General features: G+C 36.6%; 1 protein-coding gene across 6 annotated transcripts in view; it reads left to right on the top strand.

The window, feature by feature from the left end:
* The window catches only part of RPGRIP1L (RPGRIP1 like), a 95487-nt gene that overhangs the window by 44445 nt on the left and 25327 nt on the right, over positions 1-25715 (top strand). For 2 of the 6 annotated variants that reach the window (XM_055553627.1, XM_055553628.1), the window contains exons 15-22: positions 3782-4234; positions 6956-7107; positions 10086-10464; positions 14451-14641; positions 14793-14873; positions 16363-16464; positions 17207-17369; positions 18837-18910. In XM_055553627.1, the coding sequence (XP_055409602.1) occupies positions 3782-4234; positions 6956-7107; positions 10086-10464; positions 14451-14641; positions 14793-14873; positions 16363-16464; positions 17207-17369; positions 18837-18910 (1595 nt within the window). The remainder of the gene's footprint in view (positions 1-3781; positions 4235-6955; positions 7108-10085; positions 10465-14450; positions 14642-14792; positions 14874-16362; positions 16465-17206; positions 17370-18836; positions 18911-25715) is intronic. The other 4 variants (XM_055553631.1, XM_055553630.1, XM_055553629.1 and 1 more) reach the window with 4 other exon arrangements.

Genomic DNA, 25715 nt, shown 5'->3' with positions numbered 1-25715 from the left:
TGGTAGGAGGAGAAGCAGGGCAGATGACGACATGGAATCCCACAAAAGTTCACAGAAGAGGATGTGGTCTTCATTGTCAATTAAGCAAGGAAATCAAGTAACACAGGAAATCAAGTAACTCAGCAGTAGCCACAGGGCTGGAAAAGGTCAGGTTTCATTGCAATCCCAAAGTAACACGGGACCAAAGTCCATTCACTCTAGAAATCAGTTGGTTATTGGTGACTTTTTCTGGAGTAGTTTCACAAGAAAAGTAAAGCAGATGCTTTTCGCAGGAGATGGAAGAGTGTCTGTTACATGAGGAATGGGAGACACAAGTAGACATTACTCTTTTTAGAAGTTTGGATGTAACCTGGGGGAAAACATGTATTTAGAAAGAGACATATCTTTTTATTTTTTTATTGAAATATAGTTGATTTGCAATATATTAGTTTCAGAGGTACAGCATAATGATTCAGTATTTTTGTAGATTATACTTCATTATAAAATATTACGAGATAATGGCTATAATTCACTGTGCTCTGCAATATACCCTTGTTGCTTATCTATTTTATACATAGTAGTCTGTGTCTGTTAATCCCATACTCCCTAGTTTGTCCCTCCACTTCCTTCTCCCCTTTGGTAACACAGCTTTTTTCTGTATCTGTGAAGTCTGCTTCTGCTTTATATATATATTTGTATCATCTTTAGGTTCCACATATAAGTGATATCATACACTATTTGTCTTTCTCTGATTTATTTCACTAAGTATAATATTCTCTAGGTCCATCCACATTGCTGAAAATATCAGAATTTCATTCTTTTTATGGCTGAGTAATACATATGTGTGTGTGTGTGTGTGTGTGTGTGTGTGTGTATCACATCTTCTTTATCTGTTCATCTGTTGATGGGCACTTAGGTGCCTCCAGGTCTTGCCTGTTGTAAATAGTGCTACTATGAACATTCATTGAATCACAGAGAAAACAAAGGAATTCCAGAAAACCATCTACTTCTGCTTCATTGACTATGCTAAAGCCTTTTTGTGGATCACAACAAACTGTGGAAAATTCTTAGAGATGGGAATACCTGACCACCTTACCTGCCTCCTGAAAAACCTGTTTGCAAGTCAAGAAGCTACAGTTAGAACTGGACATGGAACAATAGACTGGTTCAAAATTGGGAACGGAGTACATCAAGGCTGTATATTGTCACCCTGTTTATTTAACTTGTATACAGAGTACATCATGTGAAATGCCAGGCTGGATGAATCACAAGCTAAAATCAAGATTGTCAGGAGAAATATCAACAACCTCAGTTAAAATGATAACACTTTAATGGCAGAAAGTAAAGAGGAGCTAAAAAGCCTCTTGATGAGGGTAAAAGAGGAGAGTGAAAAAGCTGGCTTAAAACTCAACATTCAGAAAAACTAAGATCATGGCATCTGATCCCATCACTTCATGGTGGCAGATAGAAGGGAGAAAAGTGGAAGCAGTGATAGATCTTATTTTTGGGGGGCTCCAAAATCACTGTGGGTACAGCCATGACATTAAGACACTTGCTCCTCAGAAGGAAAGCTATGACAAACCTAGACAGTGTATTAAAAAGCAGAGACTTTACTTTGCCAACAAAGGTCTGTATAGTCAAAGCTATGGTTTTTCCAGTAGTCATGTATGAATGTGAGATGAGATTTGGACCATAAAGAAGACTGAGCATCAAAAAACCGATGCTTTCAAATGGTGATGTTGGAGAAGACTCTTCACAGTCCCTTGGACTGCAAGGAGCTCAAACCAGTCAATCAGAAAGGAAATTAACCCTGAATATTCATTGGAAGGACTGATGCTGAAGCTGAAGCTTCAGTACTTCGGCCACCTGATGGGAAGAGCCAACTCACTGGAAAAGACCCTCATCCCTCATGCTGGGAAAGATTGAAGACAAAAGGAGAAAGGGGCAGCAGAGGATGAGATGGTTAGATATCAACTCAATGGACATGAATTTGAGCAAACTCAGGGAGATGGTGAAGGACAGGGGAGCCTGGCGTGCTACAGTCCATGGGGTTGCAAGGAGTCAGACACAACTTAGCAAGTGAACAACAACGTGAGCATTGGGGTGCGTGTATTATCTTTTCAATTAGTGTTTTTGTTTTTTCTGGATATGTATCCAGGAATGGAATTGCTGGATTATATGGTAGTTTTTATTTAATTTTTTGAGGAACTTCCATACTCCTTACCATAGGGGCTGTACTAGTTTATATTCCCATCAACAGCATACAAGTGTTCCCTTTTCTCCACACCCTCACCAGCATTTGTAATTTGTACACTTTTTCATGATAGCCATTCTGACAGGTGTGAGGTGGTATCTCATTGTGGTTTTCACTTGCATTTCTCTAAGAATTAGCAATGTTGAGTATCTTTTCATGTGCCTGTCAGCCATCTGTATGTCTTCTTTGGTGAATTATCTATTCAGGTCTTCTGCCATTTTTAATGAAGTTTTTTGTTTTTTTTTTCATATTGGGTTTCATTTTTTCATATTATGTATTTGAGGTGTTAGCCCATTGTAGGTCACATCATTTGTAAATATTTTCCTGAATTCAGTAGATTATCTTTTTGTTTTGTCAGTAGTTTCCTTTGCTGTCCAAAAGCTTTTAAGTTTAATTAGATCCAGTTTATTTAGTTTTGCTTTTATTTCTTTTGCCTTAGGAGACAGATCCAGAAGACATATTGCTATAACTTATGTCAAAGAGTGTTCTGCCTGTGTTCTCTTCTGGGAGTTTCATGGTTTTGGGTTTTACACTTATATCTTTAAACCATTTTGAGTTTATTTTTGTATATGATGTGAGGGAATGTTCTAATCTAGAAAGATATATATATTTTTAAGAGCAACTTTATAGAATTATAATGAACATACTTTATTTTTTTCCCCAGCATAATGGTTTTATTATTTTAAAAAATTTGTTTAATTCTTTTTGGGAAAGTTCAAACATATATGAGTGGAAATAATTGTATGGTAAACTCTGATGTACTTACCACATAGCCAGTCAATTCATAGCCAATCTTTTTTCATCTGTATCCCCAACTCCCTTCTATCTTACCCATATCCTTTTGAAACACATCTCAGATACCATATCATTTCATCAATAAATATTTCAGGATGCATCTAACTGAGGTCTTAAAAAATAACAATACAATTATACCTAAAAATGAACAATAATTATTTACTGTCATAACATTTCTAATCAGTATTTAAATTTCTGATCATACCACAACTTTTAAAAATGTTCATTTCTTTGGATAAACATACTTTAAATTGCACATCTTTAAAGTGCACAATTTGGGAGTTTGGCATATATATACACCTGTGAAACTATCACCATAATCAAGGTAATGAACATATCCATCATCCCAAAAAGTAGAAAAATATATATTTGGATAAACTGACAAGAAGGTAGCAGTGTAAAGAGAAATTGATTTTAAAGGAGAGAAGATAATAGAGCCAAACCAAAGGAGCAAGTGGAATCTAAATATTTACCTCAGTTATTCATTCAAAGGCTTTTTTTTTTTCTTCTTTCTCCTTTTCCCTGGTATATCCTATATTACCACTTAAGTTGTAATTTTTTAACTAAATGATGTCAAAATAAGTGATAGATTTCTTTAAAACACAGTATCAGTTACAGAAAAACAGTGTAGCTGTAGAATTTGATTGGGACTATACACTGCAAGCCCTCAGATTCCCCACCACTTCATATGTATCTTTGTATCTTTATATGTCAACACCTTAAAATCTCTAAACTGTGTGTCTTCTCTTGCAGCCCAATTAAAGGATATTGCCTATGGCACCAAGCAGTACAAATTTAAGCCAGAAATCATGCCAGATGACTCAGTTGATGAATTTGATGAAACCATTCACTTAGAACGAGGCGAAAACCTATTTGAAATCCATATCAACAAAGTAACCTTTTCTTCTGAAGTTTTACAGGCATCTGGGGATAAAGAGCCTGTCACCTTCTGTACCTACGCTTTCTATGATTTTGAACTACAGACAACTCCCATAGTACGGGGCCTTCACCCAGAATATAACTTTACTTCTCAATACCTCATTCATGTTAATGACTTATTCTTACAATACATTCAGAAAAATACTGTGACTCTTGAGGTTCACCAAGCTTACAGCACAGATTATGAAACAATCGCAGCTTGTCAGTTGAGATTCCATGAAATTCTAGAAAAAAGTGGTCGAATATTTTGCACAGCAAGTTTGGTTGGTGAGTATAGTCTTACAGACTTCGGCTGTTTGAATCCCTGATTGGTTTCTATATTAATAAGGCATTTCACATTAGTATCTTCTCTCACAGATTCAAGGTGCCTTTAGGGTAAGGACAGTGTTCTCTGATTCAGCTGCCCACTGTTGATTGCACTCTTAAATGTCATTGATAATGTCAGTACAATGGCTGTTAATTTTTTAAAGCTTCTTAGTACAAATGTTTATTTACCATGTTGATATCATTGTTTGATTAAACATTGATTATAGTATGTTGATCAAATATTTTTTAAAGAGTGTATCATTATCACTGTTACTGAGCACTGCGAATACTGTGATCAGTGATAAATAAGACAGATGAAGCCCCTGCCCTCCTGTAGCTTACCTTCTATAGGGGAAGACGGGCCGTAAAACTATACACCTATCCTTAGATGTGAAGAAAGGTGATCGGAGCAAGAGGCTAAAGAGAGAGATGGAAGGTTGCTTATTGAGATAAGGACTTCCCTACAGGATGACATTGATAAAGAGACCTGAATAAAGATCCATTTCAGCCATGGGGCAGCTTAAGCCCATGCACCACAACTAGAGAGCCCGTGTGCTGCAACTGGGACCCGCAGCCAAATAAATACTTTTTAAAAATATTTTTTAAAAAGAAAGCTGCATGTCAGGATCCAGGGGAAGATTGTTTTCAGGCAGAGGAAACAGCAAGTACAAAGGCCTGAGGGAAAAACAAACCTGACCAATTGGAGGAACGTCGAGGAGGCCTGTGACTAGAGCAGAGATGACGTTAAAGCAGTAGGCAGGGATCAGATCATGCTGTAGAGCTTTGTGGGTCATGTTTGGACTTTTTTTTTTCTCTGACTGATGCAAGTCATTGGATAGTTTTGAGAAGGTGAGTTACGAGATCACCGTAGTTTTTTTTGTTTTTTGTTTGTTTGGCTGTGCTGGGTCTTCATTGCTGCACTCTGGCTTTCTCTAGTTGCAGCAAGTGGGGCTCCTCTCTAGCTGCAGGTGGCTTTTCTTGCTGCGGAGCATAGGCTCACAGGCTTCAGTAATTACAGCACTCGGGCTCAGCAGTTGCAGCTCACAGCCTCAGTAGTTATGATACTTGGGCTTAGTTGCTCCACAGCATGTGGAATCTTCCCGGAGCAGGGATCGAATCCATGTACTATGCATTGGCAGGTGGATTCTTATCCACTGCACCACCAGGGAAGTCCAACACACACAGATACTGGAAGAACCATGCTGGGTGCTGTGGGAAGAATAGTCTGTACAGGCCAAGAGGGAGAATAGGACCATTTTCTGGCGATTGCATTAATCTATGGAAAGAGAATGGTGGCCTGGATTAAGATGGTAATGAAAGTAGTGATAAGACATAGTCATATTCAGTGTAGGTTGATTAACTCTTCTTTTAAAACTTGTTCATCAACTGAATGTAGAGAAACAAGAGAAACAGACAAGGTAAGAATTTTGGTGTGAACAGCTAGGAGAATGATGAGGCCATTTGTTGAAATAGGTCGGGGAGAGGAACAAATTTGAGGAAGAAAACTTAAGAATAGTGTCTGAACAAGATTGACCTGCCTATTAGACAGCCAAGTGGAAATGTCACACGAGCAGTTGGATATAATAGTCTGAAGATCAGGGATAGAAATATAAAAGTGGGATTCATTAGCGTACAGAATATATTTTAAGCCTTGGACCCAGATAATTTCACAGAGAGGGTAACTGTACATAAAGAAGAGAAAGGGACCAAAGGTTGAGCCTTGAGAAACTCTAAAATTTAGCATTCGAGAAGAAGAGGAAGAGCCAGCAAAAGGAAACTAAGGAGTCACCAGTGAAGAGGGAGATAAACCAAGAGATAAACCAAGTATAACCAAGAGATAAACCAAGAGATCCTAGAGGCCAAGCAAAGAAGCCTTCTCAAGAAAGAAAGAAGGTGACTTAGGTTCTAGGGAGGGATTTTATTTTATTGATTGCATAGATAATATATTCACGTGGTTCAAAAAATCCTGCCCTCAGAAACTTAGTGTAGTAGAGAAGTAAACTGGTGAAGTGACAGTTGCCAAAGCAGTCAGTGCCCTAATGAGGACATAGTCCTCGATTCCTGCAAAGGAAGCAGGGAGCTCTTCAGTCTCCCAGGAGCCATGGAGGAAGTCGTCACAGAGGAAGAGAGATAAAGAGCGGCAGAATTGTGAGGACTGAAGATGTGCAGGGCAGACATGCAAGGGTGTATTACGTACAGTATAGATTTGGCGATAGGTATGGTGTTTTCCCCTGTACTTGTGGTACAGTAGAAAAATTAGGAAGGTGCCAAAGATTTCTTGAAATTTGAATTATAATGTGGAATATCACATTCATAGTTTTGAGATTTCATATTGTATCTGTCAGACTGCATTGAGTGCAGCTTGTTTAAAAAAAAAGAAAAAAATAGCATCAGAAAAAAATCTTTTTACATGTTAGAAGGATTGAAATAGTGTGCATTGGACTACCTCAAACATAGTTTTTTAATAATATTTAACACACAGTGAAACTCATACTTGCAGAAGTAACTTATTCTCTTTTTCTCTGTTATTTGCCAGTCACACACCATCTGTGCAAGTCATATATTATTTTATTCAGTATAAAATTTATAGTTTTAATGCCTAATACCATTGATGTTTGTTTTACTGGTATATATTTTGATTTATGGGGCCATTTTAACAGTGAATTATGTATCGGTTTGTAGGAACTAAAGGAGACATCTCCAATTTTGGCACAGTGGAATACTGGTTCCGATTAAGAGTTCCCATGGATCAAGCGATTCGGCTTTATCGAGAACGGGCAAAGGCTTTGGGATACATAACATCAAATTTTAAGGGGCCAGAGCAAATGCAATGGGTAAGCTTGTTTGACTTTACAACCCTTTTATGACACGGAAATTTTATAGTATTTCTTTATATTACCATGCTTTAAACTGAAATCACTTTCTTTCACAGCCATCAAGTGGCTTTTTTTTTAAACTTTTTATGTCAAAATAATCATAGACTTAACAGGAAGTAGCAAAAATGTACAGAGGTCCCGGGTAGCCTTCACCCTGCTTCTCCCAGTTGTAATATTTTATGTAACTATAGTATAGTATCAAAGCCAGGAAATTGACATTGGTACAGTACTATTAACTAGGCTACAGACTTTATTCAGATTTTCTAAGTTTTTACGTGCACTTATGTGTGTATGCGTGTATACTCTTTTGTGTGTGTGTGTGTGTGTGTGTGTGTGTGTGTATTTATGTAGGAAGAAGCAGAGTTCAATGCATTTTTATCATTTGTATATAATCATGTATCAACCACCACAATCAAGATACAGAATTGATCCGTCACCCCAAAGGAACTCCCTTGTGCTATTCAGGACACTTTCGAAAAATAGAATTGCAATGCTAATATTACACATCAGTTGTAACTTTCATTACAATTTCTGCTGTTAAGGAAATGAATAGCTGTTCTTGGAGTTTCAGTTATTCTTTTTTTCCAACCATTTCCAACTTCTTCCAAGCTGTTTCAGAAACCTGTAGCTTTCTGAAATGTGAAGTAGAATATAAAATGAATATTCTTTTACTGAGAATTAGAGGTTTAAAAGCAATTCCTCAGAGTAGCATTTTCCAAACTGCGTTTCATGAAATCTTAACAGTCTTATTTCCAGAAGAATTCCATGATCCAATAAATTCAGAAAAGACTGAATTGAGCAAAGTTAAATAAGATCCTTGACTTTAGGGCTTCTTTTGAGATTTGAGTATAATGCGAATCTCAAGAGGAAACATGAAGTATACACTTAAGTAACAAAGGGATAGAATATAGTAGAAATACTTTGGAATGTCTATTCAAGGCACAGTTCTCTTTTTTCACTTGGAACTGGCCTCTCTTCCAATCCATGGGGCTGGGCCCCCGGTGGCCAGCTTTACATTTGATGATCCTGCTCTCTCCCACTCCACCCAATTATAATTAATGATTTAGTAATAGCCACCTGCCTCCAACTGAGCCAATCAGATTCTGCTGTCTGAGATCAAGAGAAAGTAAGACTCTCCATGGCTGAAACGTGGGAAGCTGGGAGCTATGGGGCAGCCATCTGCCACCATGTTAAACTGCAAAGGAAAGAAAAGGTATCTAGAAAGAGAATAATGAGCAAGCATACAGAGAAAAATGAAGAACGAGATGGAGAGTAAATTCCTATAGTTTTCCAGTCCCATTCCCTTCCTAAGACACAACCACATTTCTGCTACACAGTTCTGTGAAATAGCCCTATAGCCGTACATTAAAAGCTTCCAAGGTGGAGCAGTGGTAAAGAAGCCACCTGCCAATGCAGCAGATGTTAGAGATGTGGTTTCAGTCCCTGGGTCAGGAAGATCGCCTGGAGAATGAAATGGCAACCCACACCAGTATTCTTCCCAGGAAAATTCCGTGGATGGAGGAGCCTGGCGGGCTATAGTCCATGGGGTTGCAAAAAAATCAGACATGACTGACTATGCATGCTCTTATATTAAAGTCTCTTTTCATTGTATTTGCTTGGTGAAACCAGTTTTTATAGCTTTCAATTAAAAGAACCATGATTAATATAACATTGATTCCCAAACTTAAAGAATGGCACCCATGTCCCAGCGATCATCTTTCTGGATTAATGTTCTTCAGAGCACACCTTGGGAAATGCCATTATGAAAAAGGGAATTAGAAATAGTGAAACCACATGATTTATTAATTTTTGTAATTTAAAGAGTTTTAGACTTCCAGTTTATGATTTGAATGAGCCATTTAGTGGTGGAACTTCAGCTTTTGTGGGTAGGGTTGAGGGGAGAAGCAGAAGGGATACTTTGTAAATCATTCCACTCAGCCCTCTATAGCCAGATGCAGACTAGCCCTGGGAAAGCAGTACTGTGATTCCCTTCTCAGATTTCCCCTATCCATACCAGGAGATGTCTCCACTAAGGAGATTATGACTTCAGTTCTGTTTTCTTTCTCTTATAAGCTTCTCTAGAATCAAAAGTTCCAGATGTTCAATCCAGATTCAAAAATACAGTGAAAGAGGGGTCCTGCATGGGAGGTGGAGAGTTCTCTGACATTGCATTCCTGCATTGTTTTGCCCCAGATCACATCGGCTACGAAAGGCTTAGCATTCCGTCAAGGCAGTTGTTCACTAGAGTACTCGTGCACCGATTGTCTGAGTAATAATAGTTCCATAGAGGGCCATAGAGTAGCTTCCAACTCTGCCTGATAACTCCCTTGGCTCATCTCTCTTCTGAAAAGTCCCTCCAATTCAAGATTTTACCCCTCCAAAGTTTATCTCTCACTGTTCCCTTGTTCCTTGGCCTCAGGTGTCTGCGTCCCCAAATCCCGTTGGTTTAGGATGAGGGCCAACCCAAATATAACAAAATCATCTCTCTGAGTGGGTACCATCAAGTTCATTAATTCTCACTTAAGAATGAGATGTGATCAGAATAACTGGAATAGTTGAAGGATTAGCTCTTAATAAAATTGTAAACTAGGTAACATTTATCTTTGAATCTATCTGGTCACTTTACTTGTTAAGCATTAAGTAGAATTAAAAAACATCAGACTATTTTTTTGGCCTTATTTATTTTGTTTGTTTTAACAGCAATCTCTACATGTATGCTCAGTCTTATCTAGTTGCTGCTAACAGCGTCTGTACACAGGTTCTAGAGAATATTGGTTTTGAGTAAGTGTCAAGAGTCTTTTACTGAGAAATTAACTATGAAGTGAAAATCTGCAGTCTTTTGGTCCATTTACAAAATTATTGTGTTTGGGGGTTGGCAGCTGCTGTTTACTTTTCATTGTATTACTACTGTAATGTAAATATGTATGTTTTTCCAGTTAAGTCATCAGGCACCCAAAACTGCTCAGCTCAGTTCTACTGATTCCACAGATGGCAACTTAAATGAACTTCATATTACAATAAGATGTTGCAACCACCTGCAGTCCCGAGCAAGCCACCTTCAGCCACACCCATATGTTGTGTACAAGTTTTTTGATTTTACAGACCATGACACAGCCATCGTTCCCAGTAGCAATGATCCACAGTTTGATGATCATATGTGTTTCCCAGTGCCAATGAATATGGATTTGGATCGATACCTTAAGTCAGAGTCTCTGAGTTTTTACGTATTTGATGATAGTGATACCCAGGAGAATATTTACATAGGAAAAGTCAATGTGCCTCTGATTTCATTGGCACATGACAGATATATTTCAGGTAAGCCTATTTCTTGAATCAATGAAATTATCTAAAAAAAGACCTAAATTATTCCTCAGTGTTATTGATATGATCTATTTGTAACTAATCTTTCTAGCCTTCTAAGATAATCTTAAACTTTAGAGCCACAATATTATATTTTTGTAGTTATTTTCTTGATAGTTATTCTAAGGATTACAATATGCACCTCAACATGACACAATGCACTTAAACTTAATGCTAATAACTTTCACTGAAATCTAGAAAAATCTACCCCAATATAATTCCATTCCCTCCCCCTTCCTTTGTGATACTGTTGTCATATATGTGTGTGTGTATATATGTATATATATACATGGTATACCTCTATGTGTTATAAACCCAACAGTACAATGTTAGTTATTGCTTTATATAACCTTATGGCCTTTAAGAGAAGGGAGAATATATCTAATTATAGGAGACTTTTCTATTATATATTTAGCATCTCTGGTATTTATATCTTCATTTGGGTTTGAGTTACTATCTGGTGTCAATTTCTTACTGCAAATAGCTCTATTTTCTCTCCATCTTTTGTGTTATTATTTCATGTATTTTTTATCTTTATATATTATAAATCCCCAAGATAATAATTTTATAATTATGCAATTGTTTTTTAAATCAGTTAAGAAATGAGGAAAAAATGTATTTATACTTTTTATAATTACCTATGTAATTACCTTTATTCACCTCTGTTTCTTCATATTGATACGAGTTACCATCTGGTATTACTTCCTATTAGCCTGAAGAAATTCTTCTAATTTGTCTTGTGAGTCAGGTCTGCTGGCAGTGAATTCAGTTAAGCATTGTTATCTGGCAGTGTCTTTATATGTAGCTTTTATTTTCTGAAGGATAGTCTTGCTGGATATCATATTCTTAGTTGTCAGGTTCAGTTTATTTAAGCACTTTGAGTATATCGGACAGTTGTTCTGGCATTCATTGTTTCTAATGAGAAATCATCTGTTAATCTTATTATTGTTCCCTAATACATGATACAATTTTCAAGATTTTCTTTCTGTTTTGAGGGGCTGGGGAGGGTGTTCAACAATTCCACCCTGATGTGTTTAGTTGTGGATCCCTTTGTGCTTTTTCTACTTATAATTTGTTGAGCTTCTTTATGTATAGGGTACTGTCAGGTATCAAATTTGGGGAGTTTTCTGCCCTTATTTCTTCAGTTATTTTTTTCTGCCCTTTCTTCCACTTCTTAGGTTCCTGTTACACATATGTTCATATGTTTAATGGTATCCTACAGATCTCTGAAGCTCTGTTCATTTTTCTTCATTTTTTTCTTTTCAGCTTGGATAATCACTATTGATTAGTCTTCAAGTTCATTGATTCTTCTGCCAGCTCATATCTCCTACTAAGCCCCTCTATTGAATTTTTTCATTTCAGTAATTATACTTTTTAACTCCAGAACTCCTTTTTAGTTCTCTCTCTTTTTTTTGAGATATGGTTGATGTATAATATGTTACAGGTATACAACATAGTGATTTGTCATTTTTAAGGGTTATACTCCATTTATAGTTGTAAAATATTAGCTATATTCCATATTTTATAATACATTCTAGTTCTCTTTTTTATAATTTCTCTCTTTATTATGTTCTCTGTTTTATAATTCATTGTCATCACACTTAACTTTAATTCTTTAAAGATGGTTTTTTTTAGCTCTTTGAACATATTTACAATAGCTGCTCTTAGGTCTTTGTCTGCTAAGTCTAACATCTGGATGCCCTGAGAAAGCATCTCTAAGTGACATTCTATCTGTGTATGTAGCACATTCTCCTTCCTGTTTCTTTGTGTATCTCATGAATTTTTTGTTGTTGTTGTTTAAATTTGGGCCTTTAGGACACTGTATTTTAGAATCTGTAGATTCTAACCCTCCACAGGGTTTCTGTTGCTGTTATTGTTTGTTTGGTGACTTGGCCTGTACTAGTTCTGTAGTTTTGTTTCCCTTGCTATAGCCACTGATATCTCTGCTAAGTTTTTGTTTTCATTTTAAGCCTGAATATAGTTTAGTGATCAGCCTATGGTTGTTGAAAGTTGTGTTCAAACACCTTGAGTTATCAGGCCCCCACCCTTTTCCTATGGGTCAATGTATGGCTTAGGTGATGCGTTCAGTGTTTAGATAGTCTGTAAGTCTCACATTCAGCCAGGGACAAGTAGCTTCTTGTTGTTCAATTGCTAAGTCATGTCCAACTCTTTGTGACCCCATGACCTGCAGCATGCCAGGCTTCCCTGTCCTTCACCATCTCCCAGAGTTTGCTCAAACTCATGTCCATTGAGTGGCCAAATATTGGAGCTTCAGCTTCGACATCAGTCCTTTTAGTGAATATTCAGGGTTGATTTCCTTTAGGATTGGCTGGTTTGATCTCCTAGTTGTCCAAGGGACTCTCAACAGTCTTCTCCAGCACCACAGTTCAAAAGCATTAATTCTTCTGTGCTCAGCCTTCTTTATGGTCCAACTCTCACATCCATACAGGACTACTAGAAAAACTATAGCTTTGACTATATGGACCTTTGTTGGCAAAGTGATGTCTCTGCTTTTTAATATACTGTCTAGGTTTGTCAGGTAGCTCTTATAGCTTAGTCAATAAAGAATCTGCCTGCAATGCAGGAGGCCCGGGTTCAATTCCTAGTTGGGAAAATCCCCTGGAGAAGGAAATGGCAACCCACCCCAGTATTCTTGCCTGGAGAATCCACGGACAGAGGAGCCTGGCAGGCTGCAGTCCACAGGGTTGCAAGAGTTGGACACGACTTAGTGACTAAACCACTAGGTTCGTCATAGCTTTTCTTCCAAGGAGCAAGTGTCTTTTAATTTTGTGACTTCAGTCATCATCTGCAGTGATAAGTCTGTCATTGTTTCCATTTTTTCCCCATCTATTTCCCAGGTAGCTTTACTAGGGCCTTTTCTGACTCCTATTGTTCTTACTGAGGTTTCGTAGATTTTCTTGAACAAGTGCTTCTTAATTTGTTGTATACCTTTGATCAATTTCTGGAGTTCTTAAATGAATTTTTTTGACCATTTTATGTGGTGTTATCATTGCTTTTTGTGGAAAATATTTACTGATCTCTTCACTCAGCCATTCTGTAAATCTCACCTATGCCTATTACAGAAGTTTCTCACCTCCCTATATTCCACCTGTATCCTTTTTTTCTACTGAAAGTCTAAAGTTGTTGTTTAGTTTTTCCTAGCCAGCCATTAGAAGAAGTGTCAAACACTTGAGAACGAAGTAAAGGATACCCTAAACAAAAGTTATGCTTGAAATATAGGTTTGTTTTTTTCAAATCAGGGATTTTCATATCGAAAACTCTAGTATAAGGATTAAAATGTGTGACTCAGTATTACATATTCAGCTAGGTGATACTTTATGTTTTGGATGGTTCGTTTATTTTATAGACTTTTTTGCTATGCTACTGTTAATTTGGAATGATTTAACAGATCCCAGTAAAATGTATTTAAAATTAGAATAATGTAGTAATATAAGGACTCCTTAGGATATATACATTATTGTGTATTATATATAGATAAATTTTGAAGTTTTAATGTATTTTGTACATTATAATATATAATATATATATATAATGTATAATGTACAGAGACACAAGAATATCAAGTAAAAAATGAAGGTTCTTATTTGAGCTATAACCCAGATAATATCTTAGAAGAAGGCTAAAAATTCTGAAGAATCTCTGAATTTAATTTCAATGAATTAAAATATTTATAAGCTAATTTTCTCCTCTTTGAATAGGTATTATCTGTGAGGTCTTAACTTTTAAAAGCAGTCTGCTTGAGAAATGAGCCTGTCATAGATCCTTTTGTCTTATTTTATTCTCTTAAGCCATTTGAGTTGTAAGTAAAAGCTAAACTTATTTGTAAAGTTGTGGGGTAGTTTCTTTTTGCTGTTCTTTAATTCTTATGGTAATAAAACTTCCCTCTAGCATTAATTACAATTATTTTTGTAATTTGGCAGGCATATTTGAGTTAACAGATCATGAAAAGCATCCTGCCGGAACCATTCATGTTATATTGAAATGGAAATTTGCTTACCTTCCACCAAGTGGTTGTATAACAACTGAAGACTTAGGAAATTTCATACACAAAGAAGAGTCAGAGGTTGTTCAAAGACTACCTCCAACATCCTCTGTTAGTACTATAATTGTAGTGAGTAACAGTGACTTTGAATTTCCTATAAAATTATTATTATTCCTACATAATTATTATTATTATTCCTTAATAAATAGCCACATAAAAGAGAAAAAAAATCTGAAAAGTATGTTCATTATACTCAGTTTGACATATTGGTTTATCTTAGGCACCAACACCTAAACCAAGACGTTTAACAACTAAAGATAAGAAGGTATCTTTTATGGATATCACACCACATCAGCATTATGTAAGTAGTAAACATTCAGAACACTGCTTTTTCCGCCCCCTGCATAACCAATATTTGAAACAAATGAATAGTATACCCTACCTGATTAAAGGGAAACAGATATAAAACACTTCTTCTTCCTGTAAAATGTTACTTTTGTAATTGGCACTGTGTGTAAAAATTAAACGATCTTACTCTTGATCTGAATCTTCTGTTGGCCCCATGTCTCTCTCGAGATACTACCCCCAGTCTTCTTTCCCCATTTACCATAAAGCAAAATAGAACAAAACTCTTCAAAAAGTTGTCTTAATTCTGTCTCCCTTTCCTCAAATTGTTCCTTGCTCACACTAGTAAAACTTTTCCTCATTAAAACCACTTTTGCTAAGGTGGCAGTGACTGTCACTTTGCTACATCCAGTGATCAATTCCCTGTCCCTTTCTTAATCTCCCAGTAACTTTTGACACAGTGGAATACTTTCCCTCTTGGCCTCTGGGATACCATGCCTTCCTAGTTTCCCTCCAGCTTAACTTTTCTCATTCACCTGGAGCATCTCTCTAAATGCTGAAGTTCCTCAGCAGTCAAGCTTCAGACCTAGACCCTTTCTCTTCTCAGTCTGCATCTAGGTGAAAGAGACCTTATCCAAAAAAACAAAACAAATGAACAAACATAACAACACAAAAGCATAGTCATAGATCGTCACAGAAACAAAGAACAAATGTGGTTGCTAGAGGGGCTGAGGGAAAGAAAAAAATAGACAAAAGAGATTAGGAGATACAAACTCCCAACTGTAAAATGGATGGGTCACAGATATGAAATGTACAATATGGGGAACACAGTGACTGTGTAGTATCTTTGTATGCTGACACAGTCTAATCACTGTGCTTGTTGTAGTGATCATTTTGAAACGTATAGAAACATCAGATCACTGTGTATTTTAACAGAAAACTAATACAGTGTTATAGGTCAGTTATACTTTGAAACCACATACATGCACTACCATGTGTTAAATCGATAGCCAGTGGGAATCTGCTGTATGGGCACTGAGTGCTCAACCTGGTGCTCTGTGAAAACCATGAGGATGACGATGGGGCAGGGGTTGGGGGAGGTTCAGGATGGAGGGGACACGTGTGCTTGTGGCTGATTCACACTGTTGTATGGCAGAAACCAATACAATATTATAAAGCAATTATCCTCCAATTAAAAATAAATTTTAAAAAGCTCATAGAAAAAGAGATCAGATTTCTGGTTACCAGAGGCAGGGGATGGGGAAGGGCAAATTGGATGAATATGCTCAAAAGTACAAACTTGCAGTTGTAAAGTAAATAAGTATTAGGGATGTAATGTCCAACATGATAAATACAATTAATACTGCTATATGTTATATATGAAAGTTGTTAAGAGAGTAAATGCTAAGTGTGTACGTATGTGTGTGTGAAAAAGTCTTGGGATGATTTAGGATTTAATAAAAAATAGAAAATAACATATATGCACATTTTCACATTAATATAAGGAGACCTCTACTCTTCCTGAAGATAGAAAGGAAATTTCGCCAGAAGTGGAACATATACCAGAAAGAGAAATTGATATGCCAACTGTTTCACATATTCCCAAGGTATGTGTTTACATTAAAATTATCTTGAAAGGTTTCTTTTTTTTTAAATACTTTGTCATGATCATTGGGACTTCCCTTGTGGTCCAGAGGTTAAGAATCCCCCTGCCAACACAGGGGATACAGGTTCAATCCCTAGTCCAGGAACTAAGATCCCACATGCCACAGGGCAACTGAGATCGTGAGCCGCAGCTTCTGAAGCCTGCACACTGTAGAGCCTGTGGTCTGCAACAAGAGAAGCCACCGCAACCAGAAGCCTGCACACCACAACTAGAGAGTAGCCTCCGCTTGCCACAACTAGAGAAGGCCCACATGCAGCAACGGAGACCCCCATGTGCCACAATGAAGACCCAGTGTGGTCAAAAATGAAAAAAAAAAATTTTTTTTAAAGAAATCATATCACTGATCCTATCCTATATGACTTCCCTGGAATAGAAAGGTCCAACATATTACCAGTGGAATAGTTATAATTATGCAGACATTAGTAGGTAGTAAATACACATACAAATTAAAGTATAATGTAAAATTCATTTTGAGATTAATGCTTTTTGATATATAATTTGTAATCAGATTTTAAGTTATCTGCATATTTTCATTTGTGCAGCTTAAGTGATTATTTTCTCATGAATCGAATATAAAGTGCATGCCAGTATATTTACTTCTTTATTATCATTCAAGGGCTTCAGCAAGAATGCTATAAATGTGATATAAGCAATAATATATCACTGTGCTTTTGCTTCTTCAGGTTCCTCAGGAAAGCAGTGTAGATAAGGTAAAAGAGAATACTGAGAAAACGCAGCAAGGAAAGGACGACGATGTGTCTGTACTGTCTGAGGGTCAGCTTGCAGAACGAAGTTTGACGTCTTCCGAAGATGAAACAGAAATAACTGAAGAACTGGAACCCGAAGGTGACTTCCTTTTTTAAATTACCATTATTTCCCTGACTCTGCTTTGTTTAATCTGTTCACGCCTCATAGAACATCTTCATTTAATCATGAGTCTACTTCATGATAGCTATTTCTTGACAGAGATGATGGGATGTAGTTCAGTCTCGTCAGGTGTGGTCAGGTGGAATTGTTGCATATCTTCTTATTCAAACTCAGAGCACTGCAATGGAATGCAAGTATTGTTGCTGACCATGTTCCAAATATATATTTTAAATGACTTTGTATTCTCTTTGGATCCAGTACTATTATCTGGGTTATTCTAGAGGACTTGATTTTTTTTAAATGAAGAAAGAAAGGCAACTTACATACAACATGATTTCACTTATATAAACATCTAGAAAAGGCAAACTAATCTATTGTGATAGAAAGCATTTAAGTGGTTGCCTAGGGAAGGATGAAATAGAAATGGAAATAGAAAGATGCAGGAGGAAAAACTTTACAGGGGGCATGAGGAAAACTGGGGGTGATAGACATGTTCACTATCTTAATCATGGTGATGGTTTCACAGAATTATATATTTGTCAATACACCCACTCCAGTACTCTTGCCTGGAAAATCCCATGGACGGAGGAGCCTGGTAGGCTGCAGTCCATGGGGTCGCTAAGAGTCGGGCACGACTGAGCGACTTCACTTTCACTTTTCACTTTCATGCATTGGAGGAGGAAATGGCAACCCACTCCAGTGTTCTTGCCTGGAGAATCCCACGGACGGGGGAGCCTGGTGGGCTGCCGTCTATGGGGTCGCACAGAGTCGGACAGGACTGAAGTGACTTAGAAGCAGCAGCAGCAAAATACATGTTTCCAAGATGTAAATACAAATTTTGCACACAAATTTGTATGGTTTATTGTATGTCAACTTTACTGCAATATTACTGTAAAACTTCTAAAAATATTTTTAAATAGTAGGAATAACTTTATTTTTTACACAATAGTTTAGATTAGGCTATGGGAAAATATGATTATCATGTTCTTTAAAAAATTTTTACTTTAATTTTATACTTGAACAAGCAATATTTTTATTTCCTTTTCTCTTTTCTAAAATGTAGTTCAGTTCAGTCGCTCAGTCTTGTCCAACTCTTTCTAACCCCATGGACTGCACCACACCAGGCTTCCCTGTCCTTCACCATCTCCTGGAGCTTGCTCAAACTCATGTCCATCGAGTCAGTGATGCCATCCAACCCTCTCATCCTCTGTTGTTCCTTTCTCCTCCTGCCTTCAGTCTTTCCCAGCATCAGGATCTTTTCCAATGAATCAGTACTAAAATGTAATGTAAATCTAATTATCTTCAGTGCTAAAAAAATTCAGACATGATTATCATATTTTTCTTTTACGGTTATCCTTGTAATGTATGCTTATTTCTCTGCATTTACAGGGTACACATGTAATTGGTTTAACAGATTTAAACCAATAAAATTTTGTTTCTTAACAGATGAAGGAGACAGATCAGCTTCTGACAGTGATGAATGTATTATTCCAGGTCCTATCTCCAAGAATATCAAACAGGTCAGTAACCTGATATCAACCAAAAATGTTCTGAAATAAAGCTGCTTTTCATTCATAGTTTATCAGTCTTCATATATGAAAATCTTAAGGAAGAATATTTCTGGAAAAAATTTTATGTATTATCATAATCTTTTCCAAGTAATGATCTAGTATAAGAAAATTTTATTTATGCTTTCATTATGTCATGGGCCATAACATTTAAGTGTTAGCTTTGCTTACATGTTTTAGAGTACCTAACATCTGTAGCTACAGTAGTTACTTGTTCAAATCAGTTGACTTCTCTGACTCCTTCACAGAACCATTATACAAAGATATAGTAAATCCAATCTGAACTTTAAAGAATTTCCAAAATGTGAGATTGCCTTTAAAACTATAGTAAGTTACATATGTAAATTCATAGACTGTTCATATCTAAATATGTCACTGATAAACTGTTAAAATTATTTCATTCTACCCAAAAATAAAACTTTCTTAGAAGGTAATTAATTTCATATACATATACTTTGCTTATTTTGTAGCACATTGCTGAAAAGTAGTATATATGTAAATTGAAGTTTTGAAAAGGAGGTTATACTTTAATTTACACAGGAAGTATCCCACTTACCAGAGCATTTTTCATTGTCGGGGAGAAAAAAGGTTTTATAAAGTAAACGTAAGTAAAGTGGTAGCTTTTTTATTCATCCAAGTTAATTGTCCTGAAATGATTAATTGTATTCCTTAAATTTTTTTAGAATTTCCCCTTTAAAAAAATAAAAGAAAAAACAGAATTTCTACTTTATTGTTTTAAGAATTGCAATACTTATTTCAACTCTTAAAATCTCATATTTTTAGCTTAATCTCTCTGCTGAACAAATTCATAGAACAGAACATTTCAGATGTCACAGGTGCCTCCATAAAATAGAGAAACCCATTGTTTCTGTGATTGAGAAATACAAACAGATGATTGATAAATACTTCATCTGTCCAAAGTTTTATTATCATTGTTATATGATTGTTAATTATCATAATATCATTTAATGTATAGCATACTGATATATGGAATTCTCCAGTATTCTTGCCTGGAGAATTTCATGGACAGAGGAGCCTGGCAGGCTACAGTCCATGGGGCCACCAAGAGTCAAACATGACTGAGACAGTAACACTTACACTTTCACCCACATTAGGGTTTTCCAGGTGGCACAGTGATTAAGAATATGCCTGCCAGTGCAGGAGACATGGGTTCCATTCCTAGATCAGAAGATCCTCTGGAGTAGGAAATGGCAACCTGTCCCAGTATTCTTGCCTGGAAAATTCCATGGACAGAGGAGCCTGGCAGGGGTCCATGGGCTTTCAGAGTTGGACACGACTGAACACACACTCATGCACCCATGTTAAGGAGTGTAATCCGCTTGACTCAGTCTGCCAGCTCAAATGTTAAATCTTATCCAGAGACACCTTAATAGACTTACCCAGAATAATGTTTGACCAAACATTTGTATACCTCATGGCCCAGTCAACTTGACACATAAAGTTAACCATCACATCATTTTACTAAGAGCACTCCATTTAAGAGTAGTAAGCCTGCAAGTTTGATTCAGATATTTCTTTCTCACATTCTTCACATTTCTTTCTCAGTAGTTCTGCAAGACTCTGCTTACTTTCATCATGATTTTTGGATACTTTACATGGTTTAGCCTTTGAACATAAAAGTATGAGATACTGAATCAGTCCTAGGGCCTAAGGGACTAGTACCAAAAGATTTACTTCTCTAGCAGATTTACAAACAGCACTCATCTCTTTTATTATAACTCAGTGATTCCCAGGGATTCACCATCTGCAATTGGTAATCACATCTCCCTAAGGGAGTAAATAGAGCATTCTGGCCCTGCCCTCAGGAAATATTATACTAATTGGGAAGATGTGTTCATGAAAAGTCAAGTATTAAATCATCAGTTAAATTACAATCTAAAACAATCAGGAGACAATACCACCAATGATTAGTAGATATTTGAGCTAAAGAATAAAGCTGTTCAGGGCCCATCTTCCTCATTTTCCAAATAAGTAAACTGAGACCTTGAAATAAGGTGACTTGCTGACAGTCATGCCACTAATTAAGGAAGTTCAGAGGAAAGAGAAATTTGGAGTGATTTTTCAATAGACTTCATTAAGGATATGCCCATAATCTCCTCACCCACCCGCTTTCTTGTGAGTTTCTTGTCTGCTTTTTCTCATTTTAAGCTGATTTTTTTCTGCTTCACTTGCCCAAAGATAGCCCTACAAAATGCCCAAGCCCAAAGAGAAAGATGTGATCAGCTACGTCTAGCCTCTGGATTGGATCCATGTTTATCAATTGTGGTCCTTTGACCCATTCAACTGTAGCCAGTCACATAGTGAAAAGGAGTGTCCACTTTAACTGTAACATCTCAAATATGGGGATACGTGGCAGCAAGCACAGTCATGTGCATGCTAATGCTGGCAGGCGATGCACAGTATGTTTCAGAAATAAGAATACACTAACTAGAGCAGCCTTTCTGCAGAACAGGATAGAAGGTTTCAGATATGATGGAGAAGACTAAATATTTTAGATTTTATCCAGGAGATACTAGGGAGACATGGCAACAGTTAACTTTGTGTTCTAAACATTGTATTCATCATCTAAAAGTCAGTTTCAAATAATGGGGAAATGTTATCTAACATTTTATCATCTCAGACCAGAGATTTTCAACCCGGGGCAGTTTTGCCTGGCAAGGGATTCATTTTGGCAACGTCTGGAGGTATTTTTGGTTGTCACCCTGGGAGGGACTACTACTGGCATCTAGTGGATAGAAGTCAGGGTTGCTGCTTAACACGCTACAGAGCACAGGCCCCACAACAAAGACCTGTCTGGCCCAAAATGTCAGTAGTGCTGAGGTTGAGAAACCCCTTATCAGATTTTTCAACAAATCATGTGTATATTGACAGCATTGCTAGCATCTCAGTGCAGTTGTACAGTGCTCTTAACTAAGAATAGAGAATTTAATTTAACAAAGAAGTTTAATGAAAGAGCTATTCCTCTAAAATAGTCAACTAATGCTAATGTATACATATATTTTTCCTTTGGAGTAAATTGCACTTTTTCCTTATTACTTCCAGAAAAGTAATTTTTGTTACTTTGCTACAGCCTAATACAGCCCTCACTACCCAAATGCGACTTCCTATAATGATTTTTGATGCCATTTCAGAAGTGTGAATTACTGTTTCAAGCAACCAGCTATTCTAAGCAATGCTTTATGCCTTGGTAGCCATTAATCAAGTTCCCATGTGGTTTTTCAAATTCTACATTTAGTAGAAGGTACTGACCAGTACCTTATGTTAATAGGTGAAATTTAGTTTTATTAAATTACATAACAAATACAGTAAAATAGTATAATCTGTGAACACAGGAACAAAACTCAGGAGATCATCATAATGGTGAAATACAGCATTTTCTAATGATTGTACCAGTTTTTCTGTGTGCTCCTTTCGCAGTCATTTAATACCAGTCATGGAACTTTTTTCTTTATAAAGATTGCAAAAGTGGTACAAACAACCCCTGAATACATTTCACTCAGATTCATCCGTTGTTAACGTTTGCTACACTCTTTTTAATCATTTCTATTCTCTCTCCTATATACATTTATATGTATGTATGCATTATATACACACATTCTTACATACATAATTAAGAAATCATGCCCCTTTATCCCTAAATACTTTAGAATAATAATACAATACTATTATCTAATCTACAATTCTTAGTAAGATTTTGCGGGTTGTCCCTGTATTACCACTTATAGCAAGTTATTGACCTGGTCCAGGATCAAATCTAGATCACACATTGCATTTAGTTGTCATGCCCCTTTGGCCTCCTTCAATCCATAATGGTTCCTCAGCCTTCCATTGAGTTAGTCTTTCATAACACTGACTTTTTCTAAGAATGCAGGCCATTTATGTTGTAAAATGTCCTTCAGTTTGAATTTGTGAGATTTCTCCCCTTATTGGATTCAGCGTATTTGTTTGGGTGGGAACCCTACAGAAGCAGTGCTGTGTCCTTTTCAGTGCATGAAACCAGGAGACACAGAATATCATTTTGTCCCACTGCTGATATTCACTTTTTAAGCGTAAAAACTTTTGTGGCTCCTTAATTTCTTCTTTCATCTCCTCTTTAAGAACTGCTTCAGGTAGAAATCTCAGGGCACTATTATAATAGCTTTCTTTGGAAGGGAAGGTATTACTGAATGGCTAATACGTAATATCTTCTTTAGTTCTCACAACTGTTCTTCATTCATTAGCATCTACTGTGTGTCATACAAGAAGCAATCCATGGCTTCCAAAAATTTACAGTGTAGGGGAAATACAATTATAGCGCAGAGGTCAGTGCTGGAGACTGGGATGCGCAACTACTCTGAGAACATTCAAGAGAGGTGCCTAACTCAGCATGAGGGACCGTCATCAGGGATAGCTTCCTAGAGTCAGTGAAGCCTGAGCCAACTGTGGAAGGTGATTAAGAGTTAGTGAAAGCAAAGGAGAGTCATTATAGCCCAAAGGAATAAAAAGCATGAGACTTTGAGAGAGTGCAGAGAACATGGCTTATTCTCAGAGTCAGAATGGTTTTAGGATGGGCCAAGCCTAGGGCATATGGAGGGAGCCCCAGGAGAAGATTCTGAAATGATAGGCCTGTCCAGAGCATTGAGGCCTCTGTGTATCAGCTGGGGAAGCTGCAGTCTATCCTGAAGTTCTGTGAGCAGCCAGTGAAGATTTTTAAGGGGGGAGGATGATCACTCATTCATTAAACAGGTGGAGTCAGTAAGCATTTACTGTGTCCCCAGCCTTGTTCTGGGGACTGGGAATTTAGCAGTAAGAGAAATAAGTCTCTTGCTTTGGGGGAGCTTACACTCTTACATCACATTTTAAAAGATCTTGTTATCAATAGGATAAAGAATAGAGGCACAGAGATTAGTTAAAAGGTAATTAACCCTACTCTGTGGTTATCTCCACTGTGTAGAAATGTTTTAAATTGCCTTTACCTATAGCTATAATGTCACCAAATTGAGACTAAAAGTAGTGTCCTAGATAAAAATCATTTATGCCAATTACACTCTGAATTTCAGTCATCGCTTGTACTATGTAAGCAATTTAAGATCATTCAGTTTCTTTTTTTCATGTTACAGAATCTGACAGCTCATAGTTACTTTTTAGAAATGTCGATCCTTAAAAGGAATCTAACAGATTTCCCAGGACTTAGACATATTACTCGGTTCTTCGTCTTTTCTTCATGTCTGTGATGTATAATTAATCATAGATTACTTCATTTTGTTTCATTTCATTTACAACATTTATGAGCTTCACTTTGTCAGAACGAAATGCTTGTCCCCTCCTTTCCTTTCCAAAGTGGCATAATTAGTGTTAGCATCTTTTTTAACAGGCTACATAAAGTTTAGTGGCTGGATTAAATCAAGTCATTAACATAATGTGCTACCCAATTTGCCCCTATCTCTCTCCGGCTCCAGGACATCAAAGTGCCACAGAGCACTAGTGTAATTGGGCCTTGCTGGCCTGTCAGATTCCGTCAGCCTGATGACTGCTGCTTTCACTAAAAAGCTTCTAGGCATGATAATTAATGGGGGTGGGGGTGGGGAGGGTGTCTGAGAAATGTAAAACTTTGGACATTTCTCTATGAATATTTTATTAATTTGAATAATCAGAAGTTAACAGTATCAATTTAATATATAATACATTGATTAAAAGCCTTGTTTTAGATCCTTAAAATAGATATCAAAACTGAAAATTTGCATCTGCCATGGCAGTAAGGGAAAAAGAATTATAATCCTTGTTTCACATTATTTCTAATTTTTACCATTTAAGCAGTGCATCATTCAGATTTCACAACTAAATGCATTGCCTTCAGCTCACAGATTTCTTAAAGTGTGCCCACAGGTGAGAATGAGAAATCACAGGCTAAAACAGTAATACTCTTTTTTGTGCAATGTATGTTTACATCTTTTGCCATTTCTAACTAACAGCAGTTTTGTAAAAGCTGCCATAGTCAATCGGATTAAAATGCATTTCCACCTAGAAGCCAGGTTCTCTTGAACAAAGTGAGCGGGCATTCCCAGGCAATCACAGTAGTGATGTCCAGCAAAAGTGTTTTAAAGCTTTTGCAAAAGACAGAATGCATAAAACGATTCACTACTGTTGGCATTCCTGTATTAAAAGTGATTAAGTCACTTCAGAATCAAATATGATATCCTATCAGTGGGTAAAGTACACCCTTCCCACTGTTTTACATATAGAAGCTTAAGCTACATAACCAAAAATATTGTATTACTTTCCTGATATTAGTTGCTTTTAAAATTATTTTTAATATTTTGAAACTTAATTATCTCTTGCTGATATACCATGAACTATATACTGCTACATATAGCAGTATATATAGTATATACTAGTATATATACTGTATGTATAGTATATACTATATATAGTATATAGCAGTATACTCCTTTACACGTGTGCATAATATTACATTGTATAGCTAAACTTTATTTATTTAAATAAGTGCCTTTTCATGGACCCTTGGGTTTCTATCAATTTTTGCCAATATAAACATTTCCAGCTGAAAAGCTTTTATACATAATGTGTGAAAATTACTGTTTTTTGACACCACACTTTTTGTCAAACTAATGAGTAAGAAATTATATCACTGATGATTCCATTTTAAAAGCAAGCAAAAAGATATATTTGTACATACATGCTTATGTATTTTTATATGAGCATACAGATCTAACATTGGGGTTCATGTAAGCAAAGG

Source organism: Bubalus kerabau, chromosome 17 (assembly GCF_029407905.1).
Source record: "Bubalus kerabau isolate K-KA32 ecotype Philippines breed swamp buffalo chromosome 17, PCC_UOA_SB_1v2, whole genome shotgun sequence".
In the NCBI taxonomy this organism is placed as follows: domain Eukaryota; kingdom Metazoa; phylum Chordata; class Mammalia; order Artiodactyla; family Bovidae; genus Bubalus; species Bubalus kerabau.
The sequence above is the reverse complement of the archived record's forward strand: the minus strand, read 5'-3'. Positions and strand labels throughout refer to the sequence as shown.